General features: G+C 41.9%; 1 protein-coding gene and 2 long non-coding RNA genes across 5 annotated transcripts in view; 2 read left to right on the top strand and 1 right to left on the bottom strand.

Moving 5' to 3' along the window:
* The first annotated feature begins 363 nt into the window (after positions 1–363).
* LOC135303184 (uncharacterized) lies at positions 364–8,193 on the top strand. Of its 2 annotated transcripts, none has more exons than XR_010364679.1 (5): positions 364–841; positions 4,168–5,221; positions 6,261–6,359; positions 6,471–6,519; positions 6,791–8,193. It is a non-coding gene; the product is annotated as an uncharacterized LOC135303184 (long non-coding RNA). The 2 variants fall into 2 exon arrangements; XR_010364678.1 differs by having other exon boundaries at positions 4,168–5,547.
* ADTRP (androgen dependent TFPI regulating protein) overlaps positions 4,453–26,194 on the bottom strand; it is a 29,527-nt gene continuing 7,785 nt past the window's right edge. Inside the window, exons 3-6 of the mRNA XM_064424660.1 lie at positions 24,829–24,930; positions 14,330–14,445; positions 10,439–10,590; positions 4,453–4,586 (exon numbers count right to left, since the gene is read on the bottom strand). Of these exons, the coding sequence (XP_064280730.1) occupies positions 4,543–4,586; positions 10,439–10,590; positions 14,330–14,445; positions 24,829–24,930 (414 nt within the window). The 3' untranslated portion in view covers positions 4,453–4,542. The remainder of the gene's footprint in view (positions 4,587–10,438; positions 10,591–14,329; positions 14,446–24,828; positions 24,931–26,194) is intronic.
* Positions 8,243–23,258, top strand: LOC135303192 (uncharacterized). 2 transcript variants are annotated; one of them, XR_010364682.1, is made up of 6 exons: positions 8,243–8,378; positions 13,255–13,303; positions 15,657–15,725; positions 19,506–19,577; positions 20,136–20,196; positions 21,557–23,258. It is a non-coding gene; the product is annotated as an uncharacterized LOC135303192 (long non-coding RNA). The 2 variants fall into 2 exon arrangements; XR_010364684.1 differs by lacking the exon at positions 15,657–15,725.

The raw sequence follows: 26,194 nt of genomic DNA, 5'->3' as shown, positions 1-26,194 counted from the left end.
ACGCTGACACACCCCGCCATGGGCCATGCAGGAGCTGCTGCGGGGAGGACGCGGGGCGTTCCGCGGTGGGAAAGGGCCCTTCCCGGGCCCTTCCCGGGGCCTTCCCGGGCCCTTCCCGGCGGGGCTGGCCCGGGAGAGGCCCCGGGATCGCCGCGGCGCCGCCAGGTGGCGCTGTGGCGCCTCGGGAGCGGGCCGCGCTCCCGGCCTGCCGCGCTTCCCTCCGGGAATTGCCCCTCACGGAGCCGCCAAAGCGCCCGCACCTGCGCTGGAGCGGAGCTGCCGGGCTCTGCCGGGCTGGTTCAGGCTCCTGGGCACCGCGCTCCGGCAAGGACTTCGAGGGCTGGAGGCGCTGGAAGTGCTGCCCACAGGAGGCCTGGAACCGCCGCACCTGGAGGTGTTGGAAGGACGCGTGGATGTGGCATTTTGGGACATGGTTTAGTGGTGGGCTTGGCAGTGCTGGATTAATGTTTTCATTGAATGACTTCAGTGATCTTAGAGGTATTTTCCAGCCTTAATACCTCTTTGATTGAAAGTGTGGTTCTTCCCTGTCTGAAGCGCTCTTCCACAATTGTGCTTCTCTCTGTCCGCAGCTAGAAAAAAAGCCTTATGGAAAGAAATGCTTAACCAAAATGCTTAACCGTGGAGCTCCTTTTATACACGTGTCTTCATTTCCCACTTGAGCACTGATGCTTTTGCACGCTCCCTGGGGGTTTCCACACCAAAAACTTGGAACTAACAACTCAAAAAGCAGTCTTGTCTTGGTATATACTGGGTTCTTTCTCCTCTGCCTAAGGAACTCATACCAGTAGTGAAACCATATTGTCCTGCATACTTGGAGGAGGTAATTCTGCTTGCCTTAGGTGTAAAATAAAGCATTATTCTCTTATATGTGTGCTGTTCTCCTGGTACTAAGGGAAATTACTCTCTCAAGGTGAAAGGAGCTTGAAGCTTTGCTTAAAGCTCCATAAACATGGCAGGCAGCTTTATGTTTATGTTTGGAGAGCGTTTGATAGAAAGTGACATTTGAAACACCATTACCATTAAATTTTATAGCTCAGAACTATTACTGGGCCATATCCTAGAGGTTTAACTCAAACTCTCATTTTTAGACTCACCATGTCTGAAATCTAAACTGAAGGGTAGTGACATCAAACACTAAAGGAATTTGGTTTGCTTTTCAGGAACATTGAACACCTTTCAGTGTAGGGTCTCTTTAGGGCTTTTAGCCACTTGTTCTGAGGTCTGGCCTATTGTAACTGTATTTGGTTTTTACCTGATGTTCTTTCCAAATGGTTAATTCAAGAACAGTTTTTAGCAGTAAAGCAGGAGCTTTAGTTCAAGAGTAGTTCCTGATATTTGGGTTATTTAAATTAATCCACACTGCCGATAACCTCTTCCTCAGAGGTAAGAGGTTACTACAGATAATCAGCAAGATTAAATACTGACAAAAATTATTATGGACCCATATATGACTGCAATGATTTTTTTCCCAATATTTACTGAATAACTTGCCTGGGAAGTAGGTCTTAGTTTGGCTCTCATGGTTGATTCTAAGCCGTCTCTTACCCATACCCCTGAGACTCTGGTTAATTTTGTGGCACAAAATATTTAATTATGTGCTCTGCCAAGTGAATACAAGGTCTCAAATTGAATTGCAGCATCCCTGGGCAACTATTTTAGACACTTTGGTAGAATGTAAATGCATATTTTCTGCATGCCAGATCCTGGCTCCATATCCATCAAAGTAAATCCTCAGTAGTTCCACTGAAGGCTTGGAACAATCTTAAATTATGTTGTGGAGGTCACATTGCGACCCTGAAGCTCTGGCAGAGACCCAAACCAAGAAATTTGTGTGGGAAACTGGGGAGGGAATAAATTAGCACTTGCCTATGCTTTTTGTGGAAGTAAACTGTTACAAAGGTGTGAGTTAAGATGAAAGCTCCTCATGGTGATGGATATTGCTTTCCAGCTGTTTCTGCTGGAAACAGCTCAGTGTGTGTGTGTGTGTGTATGGGATGGGTCCTTATTTTCTGATGATGCTCTGTCTCAAATAAAAACCAGTTTTGCGTTTCCATTCCCCCACTATCCCTTCCCCCTCACCCCTCTAAACAAATATCACTTAATCTTATAAAATGAAAGTCCAGGGGTAGGTTCTAGTCTGGGTGGGGTTTTTTTTTCCCTCTGGTGAATTTAATCCTTCATTTTCTCTCTCTCTGCCAAATGCAAGTGGCAGGTCTAAACAGTATTAGGTAATTGTGGTTGTCATGCTGCAGATTGCACTGTGGAAAGAATTAATTGCTGTTTTTTCGCCCAGGGGTTTGAGCCGTGGTCCCTTGGTCTGCCCCAGACAGCGCCGTTTCCCTCCCCGTTGGGGCTGCGTTGCGCGGAGCAGCATGAAAGGGCTCCTGTGCAGCTGCTCTGGGCGAGTGGGCGGGCACCTCCTTCAGTAATAACAGCTAATTTATACAGCCACGAACATCCACGGCTATAAATAAACAGCTCTGACTGACTCCGCATGCTTAAAATGAAATGGGAGAGACTGATGGGCTGGAAAGAGAAATCTGGTGTAAATGCCATCAAGGCCAGATCCTTACACAGGGTGTCTCAGTAAAGCCTTTTGAAAAATCACAGGGAAAATGTTGGTTTGCGAGCAATGACACATTTTCCTCCTTTCAGAGCTTTGTGGATATGAGAGAAAGGAACAAAGCAAATCCAAGATCCCAGCAGTTGTATTTTGGGGACAGGCACTCCTCATTGCTTTCCCAGAGTGCATTATTGGAATCCAGTTTCTCTCCATACAGGATGTAGCAGAGAGAAGTGCCTCTTCTGAGCCCTTTTCAAAGAAATAAACAATCTCTCCCATGATTCTCCTCAAAGCCCTGTAGTCCAGCATCTCAGTCACCACATCAGATCCCAAAGGTACCACTGGTGTGAGCAGGAGCTGGGGGTGAGGTCTGCCATTTGGCTTCTCTGGTTGGAAGTGGAAAGACCTATCCCACTGTGCTGGGGCCCAGGCTTCGTTTTGAGTGTCTGACAAACTGTTTGTATCAGTACAAAATAAAATAATTTAAAAAGAAGAGAGGTAGAGACAAAAATACCCAACAACCTGTACAGGTGGTTTCCACAACTTTCTCTTCTTCCCTAATTCCCTCCGTGTTTTTTCTTCTGTCTGTCTCTCCAATATATTTCCTTTGACTAGCATCTTTCAGCTTCAACTAAAAAGGAAGGGGGAATGTGTTAGTGTGTGGGCATGTGTAATTGCTTACATTCCCCTTGCAAAGTTAGCTGGAGCGTGTTATCTAGATAGGCTGGGAATTACTGAATGCATGCACATCTCTCATTGAGTTCACTTAGTTTACAGTCTAGGCCTAGCATGTTAACTTCCCCGATTAGAATTTTTATCAGGTGCTTAACACATGAGAAGAACAATCTTATGTATACACATTATCTTTTTATTGCTCACAGGCAGCTTACAATGTGTTTTGTTTGAGCTCCAGCGGCATTTGAAAGGTGAAAATAGCACCCCGGTGAATGGCGTGCACAGTAGCTCTAAGCAAGGGGCTTTGCCAATGAGGATGGATTTAGACATTTAAGTACTGCAACTAGTTTCAAATCCTCTTTGAATGCAGGAATAATAAGAGAGATTTTTCTTTTTCACATTGACCATTAAGGAACACTTGTGCTAGTCTCGGTTTTTTCGTGTTTATTGGAGTTTGCAAAGCAGATCTCCAGTGTTTTGGATGTTAACAAAATGTTGAGGCTAATAACAGAAATCAACTATATTGAGGAAAATTAGTAAACATGTGAATGGAGTGTAATTATATGGCAGGCAGCTTTATGTTAAACAGTGCTTTAAATTAACATGCTTTCTGTCAAAGCAATCATACAGTCAGTATAATTAGGTTACTTTTGCTGCGAGATTAACTGAAACCAAGAAAAAGGAAGAAACTGTTGCCTTCAGATTTCCTATTAAAATGGAGGGGAGATATTAAGCATAATATAAGCGTATTAATATTACAGAAAGTTTCTCGTTAGAAGAACTCGGCATCTTGGTGAACTTTCTGAGCAGACATTTCTAATTACAGTGCTTGTTAGCCCAATTTGTTATCTAGCTAGCTTGGAAGTCACAGCACTGTTAAAATTATCTCTCCTCTTAATTTTTTCCAGACTTGATGAAGGGCAATCCAAACAAGAGCTGGCTTGCATTCACAGGTCTTTTACAGAGTGTGTGAGGCTCATGAGGGAGTGCATTTACCAGTGACAACTTTTAACCGTGGACACATCCTCACGTACGTTGTGCAAGAGATGAGAAATCTGTGTAAACAGATGAACACAATTTTCTTATTCATAGCAGTTGCAGAGTTATCATGAAAGAGGCAAACATTTCATATTTTCCACCAGTTTTCCATATGTCTGATGTCATAATGGCTTCACCAGAAGCTGCAATGCATTGGAGAAAGGATTTATCACAGCTACGTTTATTTTCCTCTACTTCATGGCTTCAGCATTCATGGAGAGATTGTTTGGCTTCAAGAGGAGGATTCACTTGCCTTTCCACTTGTGGTCCAGTATTGCTATTGAATCTCCTGTTTGGAGACAGAGGAGAAGACATTATTGGGATCTAAGGGGGAAGGCACAACAGAGAAGTCCTTTCACACATCAGGGATGAGGAGGATGTGAAACTGGCCCCAGCCTCCCAACATCCCTGGGGAACTCTACTCATCTGGGAGTGGGAGTGAACTGCAAGTGCATGTCTTGGACCAGCTGCTAATGCTAAAGTGATGCAGAAGTCAAATGAGCCTGGGATGTCCCCACAGCAATTAACAGATTACTCAATGACTGAGGAATTACTTTAAATCTGCCATGGGCCACACCCATTGAGAATAATTGTGCTTTGCCAGCGGGAGAAAGTATCTGCCACCAAGCAAACCTAGCTTGTTGTAAGAGCTTGTGAAAAGCTGGAGCATCCTCACATGGCTGGTCAGGACAGCACAGGACTTACTGAAATCCCACAGCTTTCTGAAACACCAGTTATTGTGCTGCTGTGGGGCACCCAGTGTGGCAATAATCAAATGCTGATGGGTACCTTTTCTAACACACTATCTCAGCCTCTCTTCTTCCCCTCTGATGATCATTCACTCATAGGAAACTGCCCTTTAAATGATCTTTCCTTGTCCATGGACCTCAGAGGCTCTGAAACACTAATTGCTGTATTGTATTGGTGTGTACTGACCAAATTTATATTTATGGGTGAGGGGGAAAAAAAATCCAAACAACAAAGAAAAAAAAGAGCCTGGCAGGCCAGGACCAGTGTGTTAACCAGCACTTCTTAATGTCTGGCCTCCACTGATGAATTTGTAACCTCTGGTTTGCGAGAGGTTCTGATCCAGTCTGCCTCCAGTGGATCGCCAGATAGACTTATCACCAGAAATAGGACCTGTGACAAATAGTGCAGGTTTCCTTTACACAGTCAGTCATCTCTGCCTAAGGGATAAACTGCAGCTCTGGGGAGTGACAAATATGAAGGACATAAATGTGCCATCACAGGTTTGTGGTACAACTAGGACGAATGGATGAGTCAAAAGTAAATACTCATATTTAGTTTTCATGCTCTGGGATTTAAATCCTGTAAAATCTGAGTTCCATTAATCATTGGCAATATAGGGAAATTATGGATATAAACATTTTTTGGTCACTGAAAGAGTAGATAGACTATAGACTCTTATTCTTTGCATGATAGAACAAATCCTCTGGAAAGGAATTTCAGTTTAAAAATCCCTCCTGGATACTGTAATAACAAAGGGTGGAACCTGTGTCTGGAGTATAACTATGTGCAGAACATCAGCATTTTAACATTCATACAAAAACTGCTGTTGATAAGCCTGTAGCAGTACAATGGTAGCTCGGCTTCATGCCCCACACTGTTGCCCTTTGCATCCCTTTATTTGCCATTTGGGTTTCTGCGATCTCAGCAGCTGCTCAGAATAATGACAGCATCAAGAATTCAATCTTATTATAGTATTGCTTTGTATTGCACAGATTTGTGAGCTGTCACATAGGCTGGATTTCCCAAGGCTACAGGGTATTAAGGGAGCTTGGTTTCAAAAGCCCATAAATACAAAAATAAAACTCAGGGAAAATAATCAGTTCTGAAAACATGTTATATGATTCTGGAAAATGCATTGAATGCAAAAGTACTCAAAAAAAAAAAAAAGGAAAAAACAGGCTAAAGAGAAGATTTTTGCTTAACTTTATTTCAGCCTTAGGTAAATAGGTTTCAGCAATGTCTTCCTGAGATATTTAAGAGCTCATAGAAGATCTGGAAGAGTGCATCCATCTCTGCACTGAGCGTAAGAAAGGTATTCCACCATAAGTTTTCTCTTTTTCCTCAAAGCAATGGCTCTTATTCCTCTTGAGCTGCCTTGCCCCTTGCAGTATAATATCTTTAATTTTTGTTTTGCCCCTGACAGTGTTCCTGCTGGCCAAAGCTTTCCCTTCTGGTGGACAGCAAGAGTCTAGGTGGGTTTCTTGAAGCTGCTGCCCACTCCAACAATCAGCTTCCTTTCCCCCCCTGTTTCTCTCCCAAAGGACAGTTCCACCATGTAGGGATAAGCATTTCTCTGGGACAGGCCTTGGGCCCACAAAATCTTGCAAGTAGAGGAAAAAGCATCAGGAGGCTTTTCAATCAGTGCTGGAGCAAGTAGCTGTTCCTAGCTATAGCTCCTCTCCAGCTGCATTTCAGAGTACTGAAATGAAGCATCTGATGAATGTTATTTTGGTTTTTTTTCAGATGTGTGAGATGGAAGACAAATTAATGTGCTCCATCTTCAAATGCGAGTTCTAGATAAGAGATCTCACTTGAAAGGTTGCTCTGTCTGATGTGGAGAACTTTGATCCAAGTTTCTCCCAAGGATCTGATTGTCCCAACAAGAGCAAACCCCAAGTGAGCATTGCTTTGCTTTATTTTTGAGGATTCTAGTTTGACTAGTGGAAGAAACATGAGATCAGTTGCCTGTGTGATGTTTTCCACCCATCAGGAAAGGGAGAAACTATCACATGGTTCATCTTTGGTACTCAGACCCTGCAGCCAAGTTCTTGGCTGAGGTAAATTTATGGCAGTAAAAGAATCAGCTCATTGTTTCAAATTATCCTCTTTGGAGTTTCTCTATTGCTCAACATTGTCTTGTACTCTAGAAACTCTGGGATTTAAAACAAAAAGAAGTCATTACTGGTACTATTTTCTGTGCCTCTCAGGCTGTGCAGCTGGGTTGCCTTAGTTACCACCAATCCAACTGTGCAAGGGGAGGGAGAGGAGAGGCACATGAGAGATAATACATTTTTAAAACCTCCAATACTGTATGAAACAGTTTGTCTATAAATAATAAAATGAATTTAGGGTCTGGCATCCTGAAAAGGAAAAAAAAGGTTATATTATTCTACAGCCTAGATTTTCCAGCTCTCAGAAAGGATATTGCATCTTTTCAGTCGAGCACAGGACGTAGATTTAACACTTACTTGCTTGAAGCTGGAAGCTGCCATCTACAGACTTTGGAATAAGTTTGAACTAAATATTCCTTTAAGTGTGAAAAAGAGTAAATATTTATGTAGCTGGTTTTGGGAAAACTAATAATTGCTTGGAGTTATAAGGGAGTGTGGAAGAGCCCATATGAAGCATGGTGTGCTGTGGAACAAGATTCATTAGCAGCCTATGGTCTGCCACGGGATGTAAGTCCAGGAGGGAGCCAGGCTTTGCCACTCTGGTGGAGCTGTTTGTTACTTGCTTCTTGCACCTTGGAATAAACACCTCTGGGCAACCATTCTTCATTCGAGTGGGAAAGAAATAAAAAGAAGCAACGGCCTCATTTTTTTTTTTCTTTGGGGAGAATCCTGGTGCCAGCAGCCCAGCCAGAGAGCTCTGCCTTGTCAGATCCCACCAGCGTCAGGTCTAATTTTTTGGTGGCTTCAGGTGTTATCACACAAGGTGTTTTCAGATGTGCCTATGGGAACCCAGTAGATATCTGTATTAACCTGTAACCCAAACTGCCTTTGGGGAATGAAGAGGAAGCAAAAGAGAGATCAAAAGTGCCCTTCCATGTACTTTATCTTTTGAGGGAGAGAGGAGATAGGCAGAGTGGAGAGTATGGAAAGATGAAGAGGTCTGTCCTCTACCACCACTGATGTTTTGCTGTTTTTCTTTGTGGGCTGGGGCGGGGGGGGGGGGAGGTGGGAGGTGTTGGTTTTTGTTTGGTTGGTTGTTTTTTTTGTTTTCTGCAGGATCATTTCCCCTGCATCCTCTGCCTTATTGTGATGGGAAGGAGAGAGAGGAAAGGGTAGGATGAAAAAAAGTACATGGAGCCATTTTTGCTGTGGGAACAAAGGTATGTTGGAATCGCATCTTCATTCAGTTTGCAGCTCTTTTTTCTCTGGCAATGCTGAACCAAAAATTTGTCTCAGTCAGGAATATATTAAAACTCTGGCACATTGTAATTTGGAATAGCTTCCCTGTGGCTATGTTTCAAGGCTTATTGGGACTTGGTTATTGATACCAGCCTAAGGAAGTCCTGCTCTTCTCTTGGGTGGACACAGCTGGGATGTGGATCAGTAAAAACACTTGGCACCAACATGGGGAACTGTAACTCAAGGGGAGTGTCTTGCACGTGGATGAAAACACCATGTAATTGTTAAGGCCAGGATTTTGTGGCTTCTTTGAAAAAGAGCAACTATGCATGGAAAGGCAGACCCACCACACAGATGAGGCCTCCAGGGATCACAAGAGCACACCAGATATCAATGGAGAATATTGTGTATAGTTTATATACATATTCTGAGGTTACATTCATGTCACCACAACTGGGGTGTTTTTCAGCCTCTCTGTGTGCACAGTAAAGTTGAGTGCTTGCCCAAATTTCTTTAGTCAGCTGTTGAATATGCATCTAATTTTTGCAGTTAATTTGATCTCTGCTTGGCACAACATTTTGTCCAATCAGTTAGCACATTGGAAATCAAATTATTTTTATTCTGATTATCTCCAGCATTTGCAGCAGGCATACTCTAGCCCTAAAATTACTAATATGTACTCAGTGATGAAAAAAATCTGATACATAAATGTATCAGATATCTCATATAAAGACTTATGCCATCATGTGGTGGTGGTGCAGTCTTTGATTAGCAGTAGTTACTATTTATATGTGATGGCTCTTAAAACAGAGCTAGTGCAGAAAGGCTGCAGATCTGTTTTAATTTACCAGCAATCCTCATCTTATATGATGTTTTTGCAGAATAGAATGTGGCCAAAATCTCCAAACATGGACATGTAGAGCAAGCATCTTGTTTGCAAAGGTAGCAAGTGGAGAAGTTGGTTATTCAGCACATTTGAAAGCCAATCTGCTGCTTTTAGGTAGCTGAGTGCGGATGGTGAGAGACTAGCTACAGACACTCTACTTTGGCTTGACAGGCATGTGAGACTTTGCAAAACGGATCAGGCATCAAATGTTCCCTGAGAACAGAGGGAGGTTGTCTTATTTATTTTCAGAGGTGTTTTTGCAGTGTTTTCTCTATAATCAAAAAGCTAGTTTAAGAAATTGCAAATGTTCCCACGTTTGTCCTAAATAAAACACACATGTTTTCCTGACAGAAACACTTTCATCCTCAAAAATTCAATCTTGAATGGAAAAGGAGAGAAAACCTGAAGAAATATTAATGACAGAAACAATAATAAAAATAACAATAGCAACAACAATAATAATAATAATAATAATAATAGTATCCCATGCCAAACCCTCAAAGGTGCTTCCTCAGTTCTCTCTTTCTTCCATGTGTTAAGTATGCTTTCCTAAACTACTTTTTCCCCCCCTCCAACTGCCCATTATGTCCAATGAAGCTGCTTTTCACTTTTTTTATGTCACTACTGGTCATACCACTACTAAAGCAGAAGGGAAAAATTCTCAACACTTTGTAAAAGTTTCCAAAATGCTGTTTTAGTCATGGAACTGCTGCCACAGTGCTTTTGCTTGGATACACTGATGCATTCCTGTAAATTTGCAGTAAACACTGCTAATCCCTAGTCTGACAAACAACATGTGATGCAGGTATAAGAGTTTCAGCCCAAGACATGTGGATTCTCTGGACCCTTCTTTGAGCAGGAATTCAAAATCCAGTGATTATGCTGGTAAGAGGCGCTTCTTGACCCAAGTTAGAGGAAGATGGTCCCACCTTTGTCTGGTAGGGTTGGGATCATCGCTCCGATTTATTCTCTATTTGTTAGCACGTGGGTGGCACCCAACAATCACTATCTGACACTCAAGTGCCACCTCCCCAACACCTTCCCCAATGTACTCATGCCCCCTTCCTCTTCCTGCCTGCCTGGGCAACCCCAGCACTTCATTTCCGGGGTGTTTTTTTCATATGCATGGAAGTAATGAAGAAAACTTGGACTGACCCCATATCATACGGTTGAGGAACTCTCCGAAGTTGTAGAAGGCGACGATGATGGCAAGGCTACCGGCAAAAAAGGCTGCTAGTCCAGCAGGGCTGAACAAAGCAAAGAGAGGATATACCCACTCTCCTGTTACAGAATAAATCCACAGGACCCTAGGCAAGGAAGGAGAGAAATTACCTTTGGTTAGGACCATTCAATTAGAGGAACCACTTCAAAATTTCCAGCTCCTGAGGGGCTGAGTTATCAAAACAGGCTTGATACAGAGAAAATTAGCTCGGCTGTCAATACATCTCCTCGGCACTTGGGCTATTTGCTGTGAAGCACACTTGAGCCAGTGCTAAATTAGATGGGTTTCAGTGCAGGTTGGAATGCACACAATATTCTGCTGTCACCCTGGTGGCATTGGCTATTAACAGCAGTAAAAGCACAGTAAAATAGCAAAATGTTCAGGAACAGGGATGTGCACTTGGCTATCCTAAGTGAAGCTTATTCAAATAAGCTCTCACATATGTTTGCTCTTTAGATACAACAGCCTTTCAGCCCCTATCCAGATCCCTAGAGTCTGTGGAGACACAGAGCTGTTCCTCCCTGTCTCAATCCCTCTGCTGTTGACCACTTTTTTGAGGAGTGGAAAGAAGTTTTCAGGAGGTGAGAGGGCAAGGGGAATTCTCCAGCAGCTTTTCTTTTGTAAGAGAAGGAAAAGAAGAGGAATGGTTAGGTGGGAAACAGATGTGGCTGCTTCACCCTTTTGTGCCAGAACTGTTTGAAAAGCATGGTTTGGAAAAGAAATAAGATTAATATGCCTGCTTTATAGGGTTTCTTTTCTTCTAATTGTGCCCTCTCTTTCTGCCTTTTTTATTCTCTCAGAAAATATCTTGTAGTGGCTGTCAGTTCGCTGGTAATATGTTCATTGTTTATGGCTCACATGAGTGGTTAATAGAGAATTCCTGAACTAAATAATATAAAAGTGATCTTTATATATCTTAATTACAGGAAAAAATGCTTTCTTGTGAATATTTTTTTGTGAATAAAATTATTTATATTTGTATTGATTATGTAAAGAATTTAAAAAATAGGGTAAGTCTTCATTGATTGTTATCAGGATGTGCCCTTTTAACAAGGACAGTACTTCCCTAAAATAAACTTTTGGGTCCAAATGGCCCTAAAAGGTTTAATTCTTCATTAAAAAACCCATAGCTGAGGATTATGCCATACTTTCCACCACCAGTGTTAACATGGGAACACAATTGTAATTTTTTCTGATGTCACCCAGCCTACTACCTTACACTGAGCATCATGCCTGAAAGAGAACTGACAAGCAGGCTGCCACACTATCCTGAAACTGTGTCATGACACTGAGGAATGGAGAATGCTAAGGATATAGAAAAAGGCTAAAAGGATGCTTCTTCCTTTCTCCACTAAGAAAAGAAAGGAGTGGGGCATAAAAAGCTGGTTTTGTCTTGCCTGTGAATAAAGTTTTACTATCCTCACCTGAGGGATAGAGTGGAGAAATGGAGGGGATTGATAGTAGTGCTGTCTGGACTGAGCATGGAAGTATTTAAATGTAGGGACTCATTTTTATGATTCAAGATTCTTTCATCTAACAAACAGAGCTGTGAAACACATAAGTAATTAAAAAACTAAAAAAAAAAATCCTGCAGGAAAGGCCCCTGAGAGGCTGAGCAGAAACACGGAAGTCCAAGTGCTAAGTGGAGCCTGTGCAAATGTCAGCCTGTGCTCTTCACTGCACAGGACTCCTCTTCTCATGTCGTTCCTCCAACAGCAAAACAGAGAGTGACAACCATTTTTCCTTTATATGACGAGGAACTAGATTATCTTCGTGCATTTGGCCAGCTGGTGTGTCTCATATGAAACATTCCAACCTGTACTGTCAAACCCAAATAAATGACTGTTCAAAGCCACAGTGACACCCTGCTCAGAGGTGTAGCTGGCTGCTCAGTTTCTCTCAGTTTCTCTGCTGCCTTGGAGGGACCAGTCACTTCTCAGCCCATTGGTGCTGCAGTGATGGCAGTGACAGCCCAGGAGGGGCTTGGAGGAAGGACTCTGTTGCTTGTGAAACATATGGTGCCCAAATGGGACTATTAAATCACCAGGTTGTAGGACCAACAGTAAAATATGTATGTGTGTTGGGATTTCAGTGCACAGGCCAGAACATTTTTCTCTTGGTTGAAAGCTGTTGTCTGTGGTTTGCAGGGAACCACGGAGTGGAGGAAAAAAGAAAGCAGGCAGGAGGCTCCTTGTGATTTGAAAACTGTATTGACATCCTAATATCTTTTATCCAGTCATCAGGGTGCTGGCACACAGGGGACAAGCACTCTAAGGGACCACCTTCCATTCAGGACCCTGGCAACACAATGCAGCACCAACTTATAGAAGATACTGGGAGGGCTCCAGTGTGTTGATGCTTGTGTTGATCTTCATTCTTTGGTGTGGATTCAGGTCCTGATATGAGCCATGTCTCCTGAAGGGTGAAATTGCTCAGCTGATAGGGATTTTAGGGGAAAGCACAGCTCACATGGCTGTAAGAGCAGTCTGGTCTCAAAGACAGTAAAACCCAAATGTTGTCATAAGACAAGCAAAACAAAGCTGGCATTAAGCAATGGGGTGAATCAGAACACAGAAAAGGAATTTAGGAAGCCATGGTCGTAATCCTATTAGGCTCTGGGCAGGATTAGAATAAATGGCTCCTAATTTGCTTATGTAATGTATCAGTGAAGTCCCCTGTTTCCACAGCCACTCTGATGGGCTTCAAGTCACTCCAGTGTCTCATCTGAGCAGTTTATTTTCTATTTCAGATTTTCACTTACTGGGCTGAAGATAGTCTCAAGATGAGAGTGAGAACTGGTGAGTAGGAATGGGAAGGATGAGTTTCCTCATAGTTCCAGTGACTTCTCAGAAGTCTTTGCATGAGGACAAGTCACTTCCTCGCTGACCAGTATCCTCTCGTTGTTATACATATGCTTTGTGTTCTCCACCCTAGAGCCTGGATGTTTCCTCAGCTCTGGAAAGTTGTATAATACCCTGAAATTATACAGCCCCTTCCTGAGTTGGGTCTCAATACAAGGCATCCTCTGAGAACTTTGAAGTGTTGGCAGCTGCCCACAGTTACATGGGGTGGCAGTGCCTCCATATCCCGGCACTGCAGCCAGGATGCAATGAGCAAACCCACTCCAGGGGTGCATGGCACACACACAGCAGGTGGACAGATGGCTGTGAGCTGTGGGAGGTGCTGATTAGACATAGTTTATTCTCTCAGGATGATTCTCCAACAGGTTGGGGGTCAACTCATGTGTTGTTGGAAATGTGGGCAGTGTCCACTGGTGGAATGGGAGGTGGTGGTGGTGGGCAGATGTCTCCTCCCTACCCACCAGTTTGCACCTGGCTCAGAGTATCACTTTCTGTCTCAAGTTTCTAAAACCAGCCACGTGTCCCTGCCAAACACTAAACTGAGTTTTCCTCCTCTCCTGCTCCCATGACCCCCAGACCTTTTGGGATTTGGTGGTTTTGCAGTGAGCAGAACAGTGAGTGGTGGTAAATTTGATGGTACTAGTAGAAATAAAAACTCCATCTGAGAAGAAATTACTCTAATTATCCCTGAATTTATGGCAGTTTAGTTACTCTCCTTTTAAAGGCCTTACAAGAGCAGGAGACACTGTGTAAGGGCTCAGGACCTATATTGTGTTTGAAGAAACCTGCCTCGCCTATGTTTGGAAATAGTTTTCATGTGTCTCAGCTGAAGTTTAAATGATTTCTCCACAGAAAAGACTGTTGTCCTCCTTGTGTCTGGGTGGGAAATTTGATCTAAAGTACAGCATTTGGCCTTATTTTAAGAAGTAAATTACTTGAAGAAAAAAATACTTAAATTCTTACCAACTGATATAGAGAAAAGCAACAAATCCCAGTAGGATCAATCCCTTCTTCTTTGCTGGGTAACGATGCGGCAAGGCAAAGATTTCCAGGAGAGCAAATGGCAATACAGCCGTGTGCTGAGGAAAAAGAGAGTCTGTCACTGACACATCACAGTGCCTTGCCTTCAGTCATTGCTGATCACAAAGTTCAGGCACCTGCTCAGAAGCAAAGAATTATTTAACAATACTGAGAATAATTGTATACAAGTGTGTATGCTTCATTTTTTACAATGAAGTACCCCTAGAGTAATAAGCACAAAATTTTTCTTGTTAATAAGATATAAAAATGAGTCTTGCCTGTGGCGTGGTCTATGTTTATAATAGGTGAGCTCTCCTTATGCATTTTGTAATGCAATAATTTTTTTTTATAATTCCTATTACAGTACAAAAGATATTGAGCTCTATCGTTATGTGCAGTTGAGGATGTCAGAAGAGTGCTCCTTGAACTCACTGAGCAATTGCTGAATTGCCTTCATGTTCTCTTCTAGTCATTATTGTACTTTATATAGTATCATTTATTACTTGCTCCAGTGCAATCCCAGTGTGTTGTGCTTCCCTTTGTAAATGGAAAAATGGGGTTGTAAACATACAGGAGACTTCAGTTAGCTGTAATTGAAGGTGATGAAGAAACTTCAAACAAGCTTATCCGAGAGTCAGAAAGAAGTTAAATTGATAGAGAAATGTGGTTTCCTTATTTTTCTTTTTTTTCTTGTTGAAGAGTTTGAATTGCAGCTTTACTTTCAAGGACTTTAATGATAACTGTCTGAGCATGGAGGATTTTCAGCTCTGGGCAGACAGTTTGGTGGCACTGACTGTTTTGTGGTGAGGAGCTGCCTCCAAGAGGGATGCTCCTCACCATGGGGATGTTGAGAGCACAGCAGAAAGCTTTCTGGGCTCAGATGTTAAATGGCCAATGCAGGAATTCATGGGATGGTAATGCCTCAAATTTTTGACTGATTTGAAACCATTTCAGAAGATAATTTGCCTGGGTAAAATTTCCTCACTGAAAATTCCCTGTGCAAGCAAACAATAACTTTGAATTGCAATACCTAAGACAGATGACTTAAACAATGTCAGGGAGCAACAAAGCAAAACTAGTCAATGAAATGCAGCAGGAGAAAAACTACAGTAACAACTGTAGCTGATTAGCTGCTTAAATTCCTGGTAAATAAGTAAATAGTTCCATAGGTAGATGGGGGAGGTATTCCCATAGGAGTGCAACATAGATAGATAGAGTTTTAAATAGAAAAAATGTCAAACTAAGAAATGTTTTGTCTTTCTCCCTAAAGGCATAACCTGCTGGGTGTATGGTATGAAGATTCCTCTTGTCCCAAAGAAATGATTCTAACATTTTTAATGTATGTGTTTTTCAGAAACTGTGGTCAGTATCTGATATGGTAATATCATGTCAAAGTTTTATTGCCTTATATTTATGCTATAGGTTGTGAAAAATGCACATGAATTTCTTTAAATGCACAGTGAGCTATAAACGGCTTGCATGTATTTAGCTATTTGTTTAAGAGATGGACATTCACTTTTTTCTGCTGCTTCCAAGTGACCAGTGCCTGGAAGCTGAGTGTCCTCCCTCAGCCCTCCTACCACGTCCAGGAGCTGCTGTTCATACTTGGCTATCCTTCTATCAAAATACCATTCCACTACAGTTATTCCTTTTTCAGAGAAAAGAGATAGAAAATATTTCTTTGATGTTCCAGTTCCTTTCAGTCATTGGCACTGTTCTTTTCTTCTGTTCTGTTTCAGAAAGATATTCTTCAGCTATACAACCTGCTTGGTTGATTGCAGAAGTTTTGTATCAGTACAAGCGATTCCTGAATTCATTTAACAAGAAAAATATCTTCAGTGCACACAGTTTTCAAATATAATCCCTATAACTTCTTTTAGTCAGAAATCTATGTGTTAAGCTGCTTTCAAAAAGATTTAAAAGAGTTTATTTTCCATAGCTGAACAATAGTTTGTCCTTGAACAAAACCCAAAATGCCCATGGCAAGGCAGCAGTGATGGAAAACCTACACCTTGTCCTCATTTTTAGGCTTTAGCCTAAGCCTTTGGCGGGCACGCTGATTTAGAGCACCTCATTTTGCCAGGTATTTTGGAGCATACCCAGGAAAGAGCAGCACAAAGAGCCAGAAAGTATGAACAGTGAAGCAGCCCAAAGGCAGCCATAGAAACTGAATGTGTTGTTGCATCTAGAGAGGAGAGGAAAATGAGAAGTTTCAAAGGCTTAGGAGATTGATGCAGTGATGGGCGAGTGTTCCATGTCCATCGTGTCCATGACCAGGCGGGAGTGGCTCACTGTTCCACAAGAGAGATGTAGCTTCATTCTGGGAAGCACATACACTCCAGCAGCACACAGACAATGTGTGGACAGCTGGATACAGTCACAGAGAGAGGCTGGGGGTGGTGAGGGGCAGCCTGCTGCTCAAACACGCCGTGCATTGGCACCGCTGCTGAGCAGCAGGCTGGTAGTGCCTGCAAAAGACTGCTGGGAGATCTGCTTTTTAGTCTGTGCTGGTTTAGAAAAGGCTGATATGCTTTACTACTCATTTTTGTCAGGCTTCTCCATTTATCTAGAAGTTAGAGAAAACACTTGGGGGCCCATAAATCAATAGAAGCTTGAAAGTTACTGGCAAAACTGGAAAATTTGGCTGCTTTTGGGAATAGCAAGGAGTTTAATGGAAGGGGTAGGTTAAAATTTCTGCTATTCCTGATTCAATGAGCTTTCCATTGCTTGTAAGAGGGTTTCCATGTCTAAGGACAGCAAAAGCATTCAGGAGTGGGACTGTCTGCCTCTTGTTTTGCAAACAATTTGTTAAAGTTCTTGGAGCTATCCTGATTTGGAAAAACAAATGCAAAAAAAAACCCAAAAAACAAAGAAAGAAATTTGTTGTGGCACAGGAAAGCTGCAAGTTTCTCTCTTCCCAAGTCCAGTGATGTCACTGGCCCATGACTGTGTGCTGTGTTTCTGTTCAAATAATTGCATCTTTTAAAATATATTTTGCCAAGTATATTAACTAGATGTGGGTGGGGTTTTTTTGGTCAAGTCATTTAAATTTGCTGTGAAAATGCTTTCTTGAGACAGATTTCTACAACAGTTCTCAGCCTCCTCAAGCACCCCCAGGATGATTTTTTAAAAATGTTATTATTTTTCCTTTGTGGATATAAAGGGTTGTTTGCTTTTTTTTTTTTTAATTTATCCCTCTGCCCCCCAGTTCCTTCTCATGTACACATACACCCCAGGCTCGTAAACATGTGGGAAAATCTTCCCTCGCACTTCTGCTATCCCAGAGCCTATTTCTGCCAAGCCGAATTTGTGCATTAACAGTAAAATCACAGAGGAGTTTCTATCGAGTACCCGAGCAAGTTTCTGACAGCAGATGCATGTTTGCAGAGCAGACACTGGGGGAATGTGTGGATGGCTACAGGGTGCAGAGCCTGCCCTCCGCCTACGACACACAATTGGCTTTCCACATGATTTCCCTCTCACAGCCCAGGGACGTTGACTTTGGCAACGTCATTAGTGATAGAGCATATATCATGGTTAATCAGATCTGCTGAAAGGCTATAAAGGCTTCTCATATCCTTTTCTAAAAAAAAAAAAAAAAAAAAGGAAGGATGAAAAAAAAGATGTATTTTCTCATCCATATTATTTTTAACTGTAGGTCTCTGGTGCATAGTCATTAAATATATTTTCAATACTACTTAGCAGCATTTCATATTCTTAAACTGACGTATGTCTGAGGAGCACAGTATTTGTATGGGGCAAATTAAAATATACAGTTGTGCCTCTTCCTTTAAAGAAAACTTAATAATTAAGCTCAGATTGACACAGATCAAAACATTGGCAAAACTTGCTGGAAACAATGACTCATTTTTTATTTCAATTAACAGTTTCTCAGTTTCACATATAAACAGTGAAACTGTCAAAAATAATTATCACAGAGGGAGGGGAATAAACCCACCTATTTCACTTCAAGATAAGGAAAACAGGCTAACACAATAGCTGTGTGTACTGATCAGGCTATCAATGAACCAAACTGAATCAGAGAGCTTTTCCCTATCTTGGCAAGGATCCTTTTGGTACTGATTTTTTATGTTCTTTGAAATATTAATGTATTTATTTGTCTAACAACCTCTGTTTGTTGAGGAAAGTTCAGCTTACAAATTTTGCAAGAGGTGATTTTTTTTTTCTTCCTAGAGTGAAGAGAAAAAAGTGATGGGACTTTCAAAATTATCAGAGACATTTAGCTAACTAATCACACTTTTAGCCTAAATTCTGCTTCCAAACATTCAATTTTAAAATCCTTTGTGTCTCTTTTTTGGCAGTCATTGTGATTTTCCATTTGGTTTTAATTTCTTTGCTTCATTCCTGTAAAACTCAGGTGAATCTGAGCTAGTTATAAAATTACAAATTTATTTTTGTTGCTCATACAAACCCTGGCATATGAATACAGGGGGAAGAAAGTTTCTTAAACATATTCTGAACTTTATCTCAAATATTGGCACGTTAACTTTTCTCCTGCAGACAAGAACATTCCCCTGCTTCTTTACTTTTTGTTTCCTTCCCTGAGTTGTATGTTTCCCAGGATACGTTTCAGGTTCACGAGTTTAAGCTGAGATAAATAGTCCTCTCTGAATATTATTTCCAGTGTTTGCTAAGACCATATGGAATTTTTACTTCCCGTATTTTGAGCGGTTGGTGTATTTATTTAATGCTATATCCTCTTTTCACCGGTGAGAATTCAAGTAAGAGCGAGCTTCCTGGGGCTGAGAAGGCAGAGTTTGTGCTGGGCTGCAGGCTCCAGCCAGGCTGAGCTTGGAGCCCATGAGCGCTCTCCCCAGAGCTGCTGAGATCACTCGTGCTCCTGACGCGTGTGTCGCAGTTGACTCGCTGTGACCTTGTTTGACTCCAGAGCGAAGGAAATGATGCCTCGGTTGACCAGAGCTGTTTGTTTCTAATTCGTCTGCATTTACATACCCTCCATGTCTGCTTTCCATTAACATGTGAGACTTTAGGGAGGGATCTTTTCACAAACAGTTACCACTGGCCAAACTAAACTCCACTGGGCACAGTTGGAGACCATCAAGTGCTTTTGAAAAACTGCCTGTGTTTCTCCTTTCAGACCAATTCCCCGCAGAGCCTGTGTGCTGACAAGCAGTCGCGGCCAATACTCGTGCTTCTCTCTTCCCCGTCGGTATGTTACTGCAAAGTAAAAGGAAAAACCCACTTTGGTGTTGCCTTATGAGGCTCATGAGCCAGTGTTCATTGGTTGTCCCTTGAGGTGTTTACTCAGATACTCAGCTCTTTGTTGGAAAACGTCCCCTTGTCTATGGAAATTTCCTTCAGTTGGATGCTTTCATGAACAATTACAGCCTGTGTTATCTGAGCATAATAAAACTAAACGGCTTCCTGCCACCATAACCTCTGTTTAGTTTTTATACTCATAATTTTCCAAATCTCTGTATGGTCTTTACTTTCTTGGCTTAATTTTGGAACTAATTCCCTCTTTTGATTTATTTTGCTATTATTTTGTCTGTATTCAAATGCCTCCTTCAAAATTTTCTTTTGCAATCACTCCCTATACATTTTTCTTCTTCCCTTAACCTCTCTGTTTTTCAGGGTGGAAGGGGCTTAAGCTTTATTGTTCATTTTATTTCTTTAACTAGTTCCTTGCCATGTTTAGTTGAAGATACAATTCTCTCTTAGGGTTGCTACATGTCTTTTGTGTTTCCAACCATCAGTGCATTTTCAGGGAACCACGGATTTATTTTATGGATGGAGCAGGAGGCACGGGGAGTCCTGTGACTGAGCAGGTGTGTAGCAGATTAGTGAGGAAGCTATTGCTCAATTTAATTCCAGCAGCACTCCTCTCTGAACCAGCAGCTACTACCTGTTTCTGCCCTTTCCAGATCCATTCATCCTCACCTGTAAAGCAACATGATTTTTTTTTTCTTAGACATGTAGGTAGTTTGGGAATGTTATAGTGAAAATAGATTAAACATTAGACCAATTGTATGATCAAAGGTAAAAGAGCTTCAGAGATGTTTTCTTGCCTGCACACGTGCGTTTTTGGGAATAAGGCCCTGGCTGAATATCCTATTGCTTGCTAGCAAATGTTTTGTCTCAATGTCAATGCCAGAATTTTAATTGCCTTTCTCCCTGACATTAGATATGTAGTCTAAGAAAATGATGTTGCACTGCAGCTGGAGGTTGACATGAGGCTGAAGTGACACATCCTTTGCCGTGGAATATTTTCCTCCAGCTGTTCCTTTGCAAGGGAGGGTTACGGAGACTGCACCTGTGCACGCTGGGGTAGCAGCAGCCCGGGAGGATTCCCTGCCATAACATTTGTCTCTGAAACACATACTTTCTCCCTGAGGAAACGGGCTTATGTCAACAAAAACGGAAACTTCAAAAAAATCTGTGTAGTGCTGGGAAAAGCTAAGCATCTTTGCTCTTAAATGTGTGGGGTGATTAATTTTGTGTGCCATATTCCTCACACACACATTCTTCTTCTTTTGCCAAAAGCTGAATGTAATTGGCAGCCTGTGAATGTCCATAGTTGCCAGACAGCTTAAAATTGAGATACTGTGAAATGCAAACAAATGGAAATGTTTCTCCCTTGTGTAAATATGCAAGAATTAAGCATTAAATAACGCTTGCAAAGAGAATCGTTTAACATGGCCAAAGATGAACCTGAGGTTGTTCTCATGTACACACCTGGAGTAGGAGTCGAATTCAAGTGGCCTGGACAAGAGGGTTCTGCCCTACAAACTGAATTTGTGCCCCCTTTTTTGGTTAGTGATGCAGCAGCTTCCTAAAATAGCTGTAGTAAGATGCAATCCTTCACACAGATACCCTCACATGAGGGTAAGAGTAACTTATATTCACATAACTTACATTTTTTTCCAGATGGACATAAATCACACTGATCCAAAATGCCATTTCTGTTGATGTAGATGTGCCCACACTGGGGAAGGTGAGGTATAGCTAGGTAGGCAGAACACAAGCAGCTTGTGTATACCAAGAAGATCCAAGATAGGAGGGGACATAGTGAGTCCTGCTGGTACTCCTACTGTCAGGGCATTGGTGACCTGCCTCAGTGAAGGAAAATTACTTGTATGTACCTTGCTTGTTCTCTCACTCCCTTACATTTTCGTTTTTTATTTTCAGGTACGGCTTAGCCATAACAGGGCAAAGTGCAAAGGAGCTTCAGAAGCTCAGGCAATGGGGGATCTGTTGTCCTCTTTGCTGAAAGTCTGCCAGACAAGAGATGTTTCTTTTGAGCCTTCATTTACCTTTCTTCCTTGTCTGTTCTCAGCTTTATAGCTTACAATATCTTCTGAACATGCACAATTCATAACCATGTGTCAGTAGAGTGCCCGGGGAACTAAAATGCTGTTTTTTGTAAAGGTGAAAGGGTAACAGAGCTACGGGGTAAATTAGGAAAAGAGGTGGCCAAACTCAACTTAGCTGCAGTCTGAAAATAAAGAAAACTGTGCCAACAGACTGAAAATATAAATCTTCTTTTACAAAACACAATTGTACCATTTCTATTTTTGTGAACACATCTGCTCAACATTTATATGTATCTTTTGTTATAGATCAAAAATGCTTTTGAGTTATCTCTTCTGACCCACCAGTGGCCCACTTTATTTAGCATTCAATTCTGTCAGACCTTTCAAAGTGTAGTGTTCCCCAATACTGCCATTAAGTTGAATAATACATGCACATGGTTTAATCCAAGCTGTCTCCAGCAGTTAGTCTCCTTCTGGAGAGTATCCAGATGTTGCTTGAAAAGCGATGACTGGGAAAGAAATAAACAAATTCACTTGACGAATTGGCCAGCGTATCTTTTGTCTCAGCCATCTTCCACTTCAAAAATCTTGTTCAAATAAAATAATTGTGCTTGAGACATAAGTAGAGCGGACTTTTTTCATCCCCGAAAGTCAAGATTTTGTGTAAAGATGGTAAAACATAATTATTCCAGGCAAACAGAAATGGAAACTGAGGCCCAGCTTTTGGGTTAAACTCAGTAGAAAAGCAAAGAGAGAAATCTAGATAGTCTGGAATATTTGGTCTATGAGCAAAATTCCTTTCTACATTAACCATCCTGTCTGCAAAACAAAATGTTTCTGTTCAGAGTGCAAAAACATGGCCAAATTATAGTGCTCACTCTGCAACTCTGGGCTATCAGGTGGGCAACAACAACCCTCTCCCACTGTAAGAGCAGTCTATGTGAGAAAAAAACTGTTATTCATTTCTGCAAGGAAGTTGCTGCAGCATCACTGCAAAGCCAAGGAGCTCAGTATTCCTGAAGTGGGTTGGTATGGTTATTTTTTAGGTTCACTCTCCAGTTACATAACAACATATGCTTTCCCTATGTACAACGTTAAAATAGACTGAGATTAAAAAAAAAAAAAGTATTCCTACTGCAAATGATATGGCACTGGTGGTTACTACTGATACATCCATGTCTTTCTCCTCCAAAGCCAGCTACATGCGGCTTCAATCTGCCATGAAATGCCTATAATCTCAGAGCCATAATGTAATAGCAATATGCAAGGAAAGGAGCCCAAAGAAAAAGTGTCTGCTTGGCAATCAGAACTTGGAGACTGTCCCTTAAAGTGTTGGTATGTCCCTGGATCTCCCTAGTGTCTCCAGCAGATATTTTGTGTTGGAAGAAGGAAATGCTTCAGCTAAGCCCGAAGACACCTGTTGGAAGGTGTTCTAAAACCAAGGATTGTCGATAGCAGGGATCAGTCCCTGCTGGTGGCAGATGTTTTATGCTTGATAGTGACTGGAAGGAAAATTTCCTACCCAGAAACTGTCAAGCACAAGATGTCTGTAGTGTATTAAGAGCTTTAGAAATAAAATATCAGGTTGTGATAGAGGTTTTCTTTATGTGAAGTTTCTCTCTCAGCAAAATAATTTTCAGGAAGAATTGTTTTTCCTTTTTTAACACCTGTTTTTGACACTTCTGATACAGAAAAGCTTTTTGTTGTAGTCAAAATGACTCTGTTATGAAATGTAGTTGTGGATAAGGTAAGAAGATGTTATAACTGATATGTTTGAGGGGTTCCTGCAAAGAGTTCTTGCACATGAAATAAAAATGTGTGTCCTAACACCTCTCAACCTTCCGATGTCATAAACAAATGTGGAAATGGAAAGGGCACATTCTCAGCTGTGAGCCAGGATTAAAACATGCAGCAAAGTCTATCTTCTCTGAGCTTCACTTTGTGCTACTCCCCCCTCCCCCCTTGCCCAGCACCTCCACCACTGTGAGGATTTTTAACCAGTTGCCCATACTAAATCCTGGACCTGAAACCAGCATGATGCTGAGGACATGAAGAATCTTTCATTTTGGTGGATGATGGTTCTCAGAAAGAGCAGAGCCCTTCTGCATGTGTGCAGAGGTTTGAACAGCCACAGAAAGGCCCTGGTGGAAATGAATTGGTGGACAGAGAGCAGGTGATGAGGTTAAAAGTGCATGATGGCTGTGGTTCACCACTCGGGTATCAGCAGTGCAGACATGCCTTGTGTGTTTGGATTCCAGTCACACGACTCTGAATCTGCACCTGTCTAAATCAAGGGCTGCTCAAACCTTGAGCTGTCCTCAGCCAGACACCCCAAACCCTCCCAGATTTACCTTCAACACTCACTGGGTACATCTACTGCAGTGGATGGCAAGTTCTTAAGAAATGAAGTCTGGAGAGAAATGAGTCTTCTATGTGATTATTTCATACTTTTTGGCTTCTCTGATTCAGCCTAGAGCTGAACCTCTCCCTTCTCTCCCACTTCCCATTCGTCCCACGAGGCCTCCCTGACCTTGCAATCCACCCACAGTTTCCATGTTACTGTCAGCCCTCCTTTCACTTGACTGATGAGAAATATGTGATTATTCAACACATCATAAAAACGGCCAGAGCAAATGAGGGAGAAATCTGGAAAGTATTTATAGAAAATCTGTAAACAATCATTGCAATCCTGCCATTCAAAGCTGCGCACACATTAGCTTATTAGCTGTAGAGCTGTCAGATTCTCTTTTGTTATTTCACCTTTTTTAAAAATTAAGGGCTGCTCTGTTACATTCACAGCCATTTTGTATTTCAGAGACTTCTGTTAGCAGACACAATTTCTTTTTTGAGCTACAATAAGGGAGATTTTCTTTCCTTATGACTACACATCATTTCATTGACTTCAGAGGTTTGACAAGCACCGATTAACTGACGTTCCTTGTGTGCTAAAAGGCTTCTTGAGGCAGCTTCAAGCACAAGCATCTGATTGCTGCGTACAGCTCAACATCAGATTCAGATAAGCAGGAAGGAGGAGGTGAGAACGGAAAAGCTGTGAAGCTCTTCTGGAAAACAGCACAATGCAGTGGCGGGGCACACTTTGCAAAGTCTCCCTTTTCTCTGCAAGAGGCTGAGGTGTTTCTTACTCACCATAGCATGATTTAACCAGAGCGGGATGACTCCATCCAGGCTTTTGGGGTAAACCAGCTCTCGGTTGTAGGTATACAGTGTCCAAAAGGATATACACACAAACTGGAACCAAAATGCAAAATGAAAGCAATTTAAAAATGGAAGACAAACATAACTGATAGGATTTGGTTAGTGCTTTCATTTCTGAGAAGGCAAAATGTCTCCATGCTTTTTTACATGAAAAATGATGACACTGCCAGATAAACTCATGTTATCTCACATTTACTCAGAGAAGCAGTGTTCTGTGTTGATACTGAGAGAAAAAAACCCTGCTTTATAAACTGCCAACACTGACATTTTCTGTGGAATCTGAGATTAGCTGCTGCTTTTTTATTTTTTTTCCTTTTTCCCTTTCCCTTTGCAGATGGGATCTTTTGATGGTCAAGTAGTTCTCCTCAAGGGCCTGTCTGCCAAGCCTATGTTTTGCTCAGTAACAAAGTAAAAACAGATCTTGATAAGGCAGTTCACATAAACTTATCCTTTACGTTCACAACTCATAAGCCTAATTCATAAATTGCAGGTGAAAGCTGCACACTGTGGGCACCCATTTTTTCCCCCAATAAATCAGGAATTACAGTGAGACAACTTAACTGGAGGAGATGGTGTCAGTTACTGATACCTGGGAGCTTATTTGCAATTTTTGGCCCAGCTTTGTATTTGAGCACACTTTGTGCTTGGGGCTGGAAACCAGGGGTGTGAGATGCTGGAAGAGTGAGACTGTGCCACAGTCCTGCAGGAATGGTGAGGATGCCTGGTGGGATATGAGAGCAGCATAGTGAACACTCTGACTCCATCCCTGGCAGGGCTTTTTTATGGAGCCAGCTAGCTGAGCTGCTTGTGGACCATGTTTAAGCAGTGTTTTTCAGCCCTCTGAGATTCAGCGGTGGCTGCAGGCATCACTCTCACAGAGTGTACCTACATGTATAAATAACCCATCAGTTCCTCTCCAACCCACGGCATTTTGATAAACAGCATTGTCTGTGAGGGCGTAGGTGATCCATGATGAATCTGACGTAGGCTGTGACTATAATTATTTTTTCTGTGAATCTGTTTCTCTCCAGTGCTTATTTAAAGTTACTCTGGCATCAAAGAAGGAGATGTGAGGTTTTGCTGCCTCTTAGGTACCCTCTTGTGTCCTCCTGACCTGTGCTGCCCTTTAGAGAAAAGCCCTAAGTTGATAAATCCACAGCTATTTGGACCATGAGATTAACAGAGAGGTTACACCTCATTCACCCTTTGGGGTCAATCTGTGTCCACTTGAGGACAGCAACCCTAATGTTTGTGCAAGAGGCTTTGCTCTCAACCACGACAGGCTCAGCATTCTTTC

This window comes from Passer domesticus, chromosome 1, assembly GCF_036417665.1.
Source record: "Passer domesticus isolate bPasDom1 chromosome 1, bPasDom1.hap1, whole genome shotgun sequence".
Taxonomy (NCBI): Eukaryota; Metazoa; Chordata; class Aves; order Passeriformes; family Passeridae; genus Passer; species Passer domesticus.
Note: the sequence above shows the minus strand (reverse complement) of the source record. Positions and strands in the feature narration are given on the sequence as shown.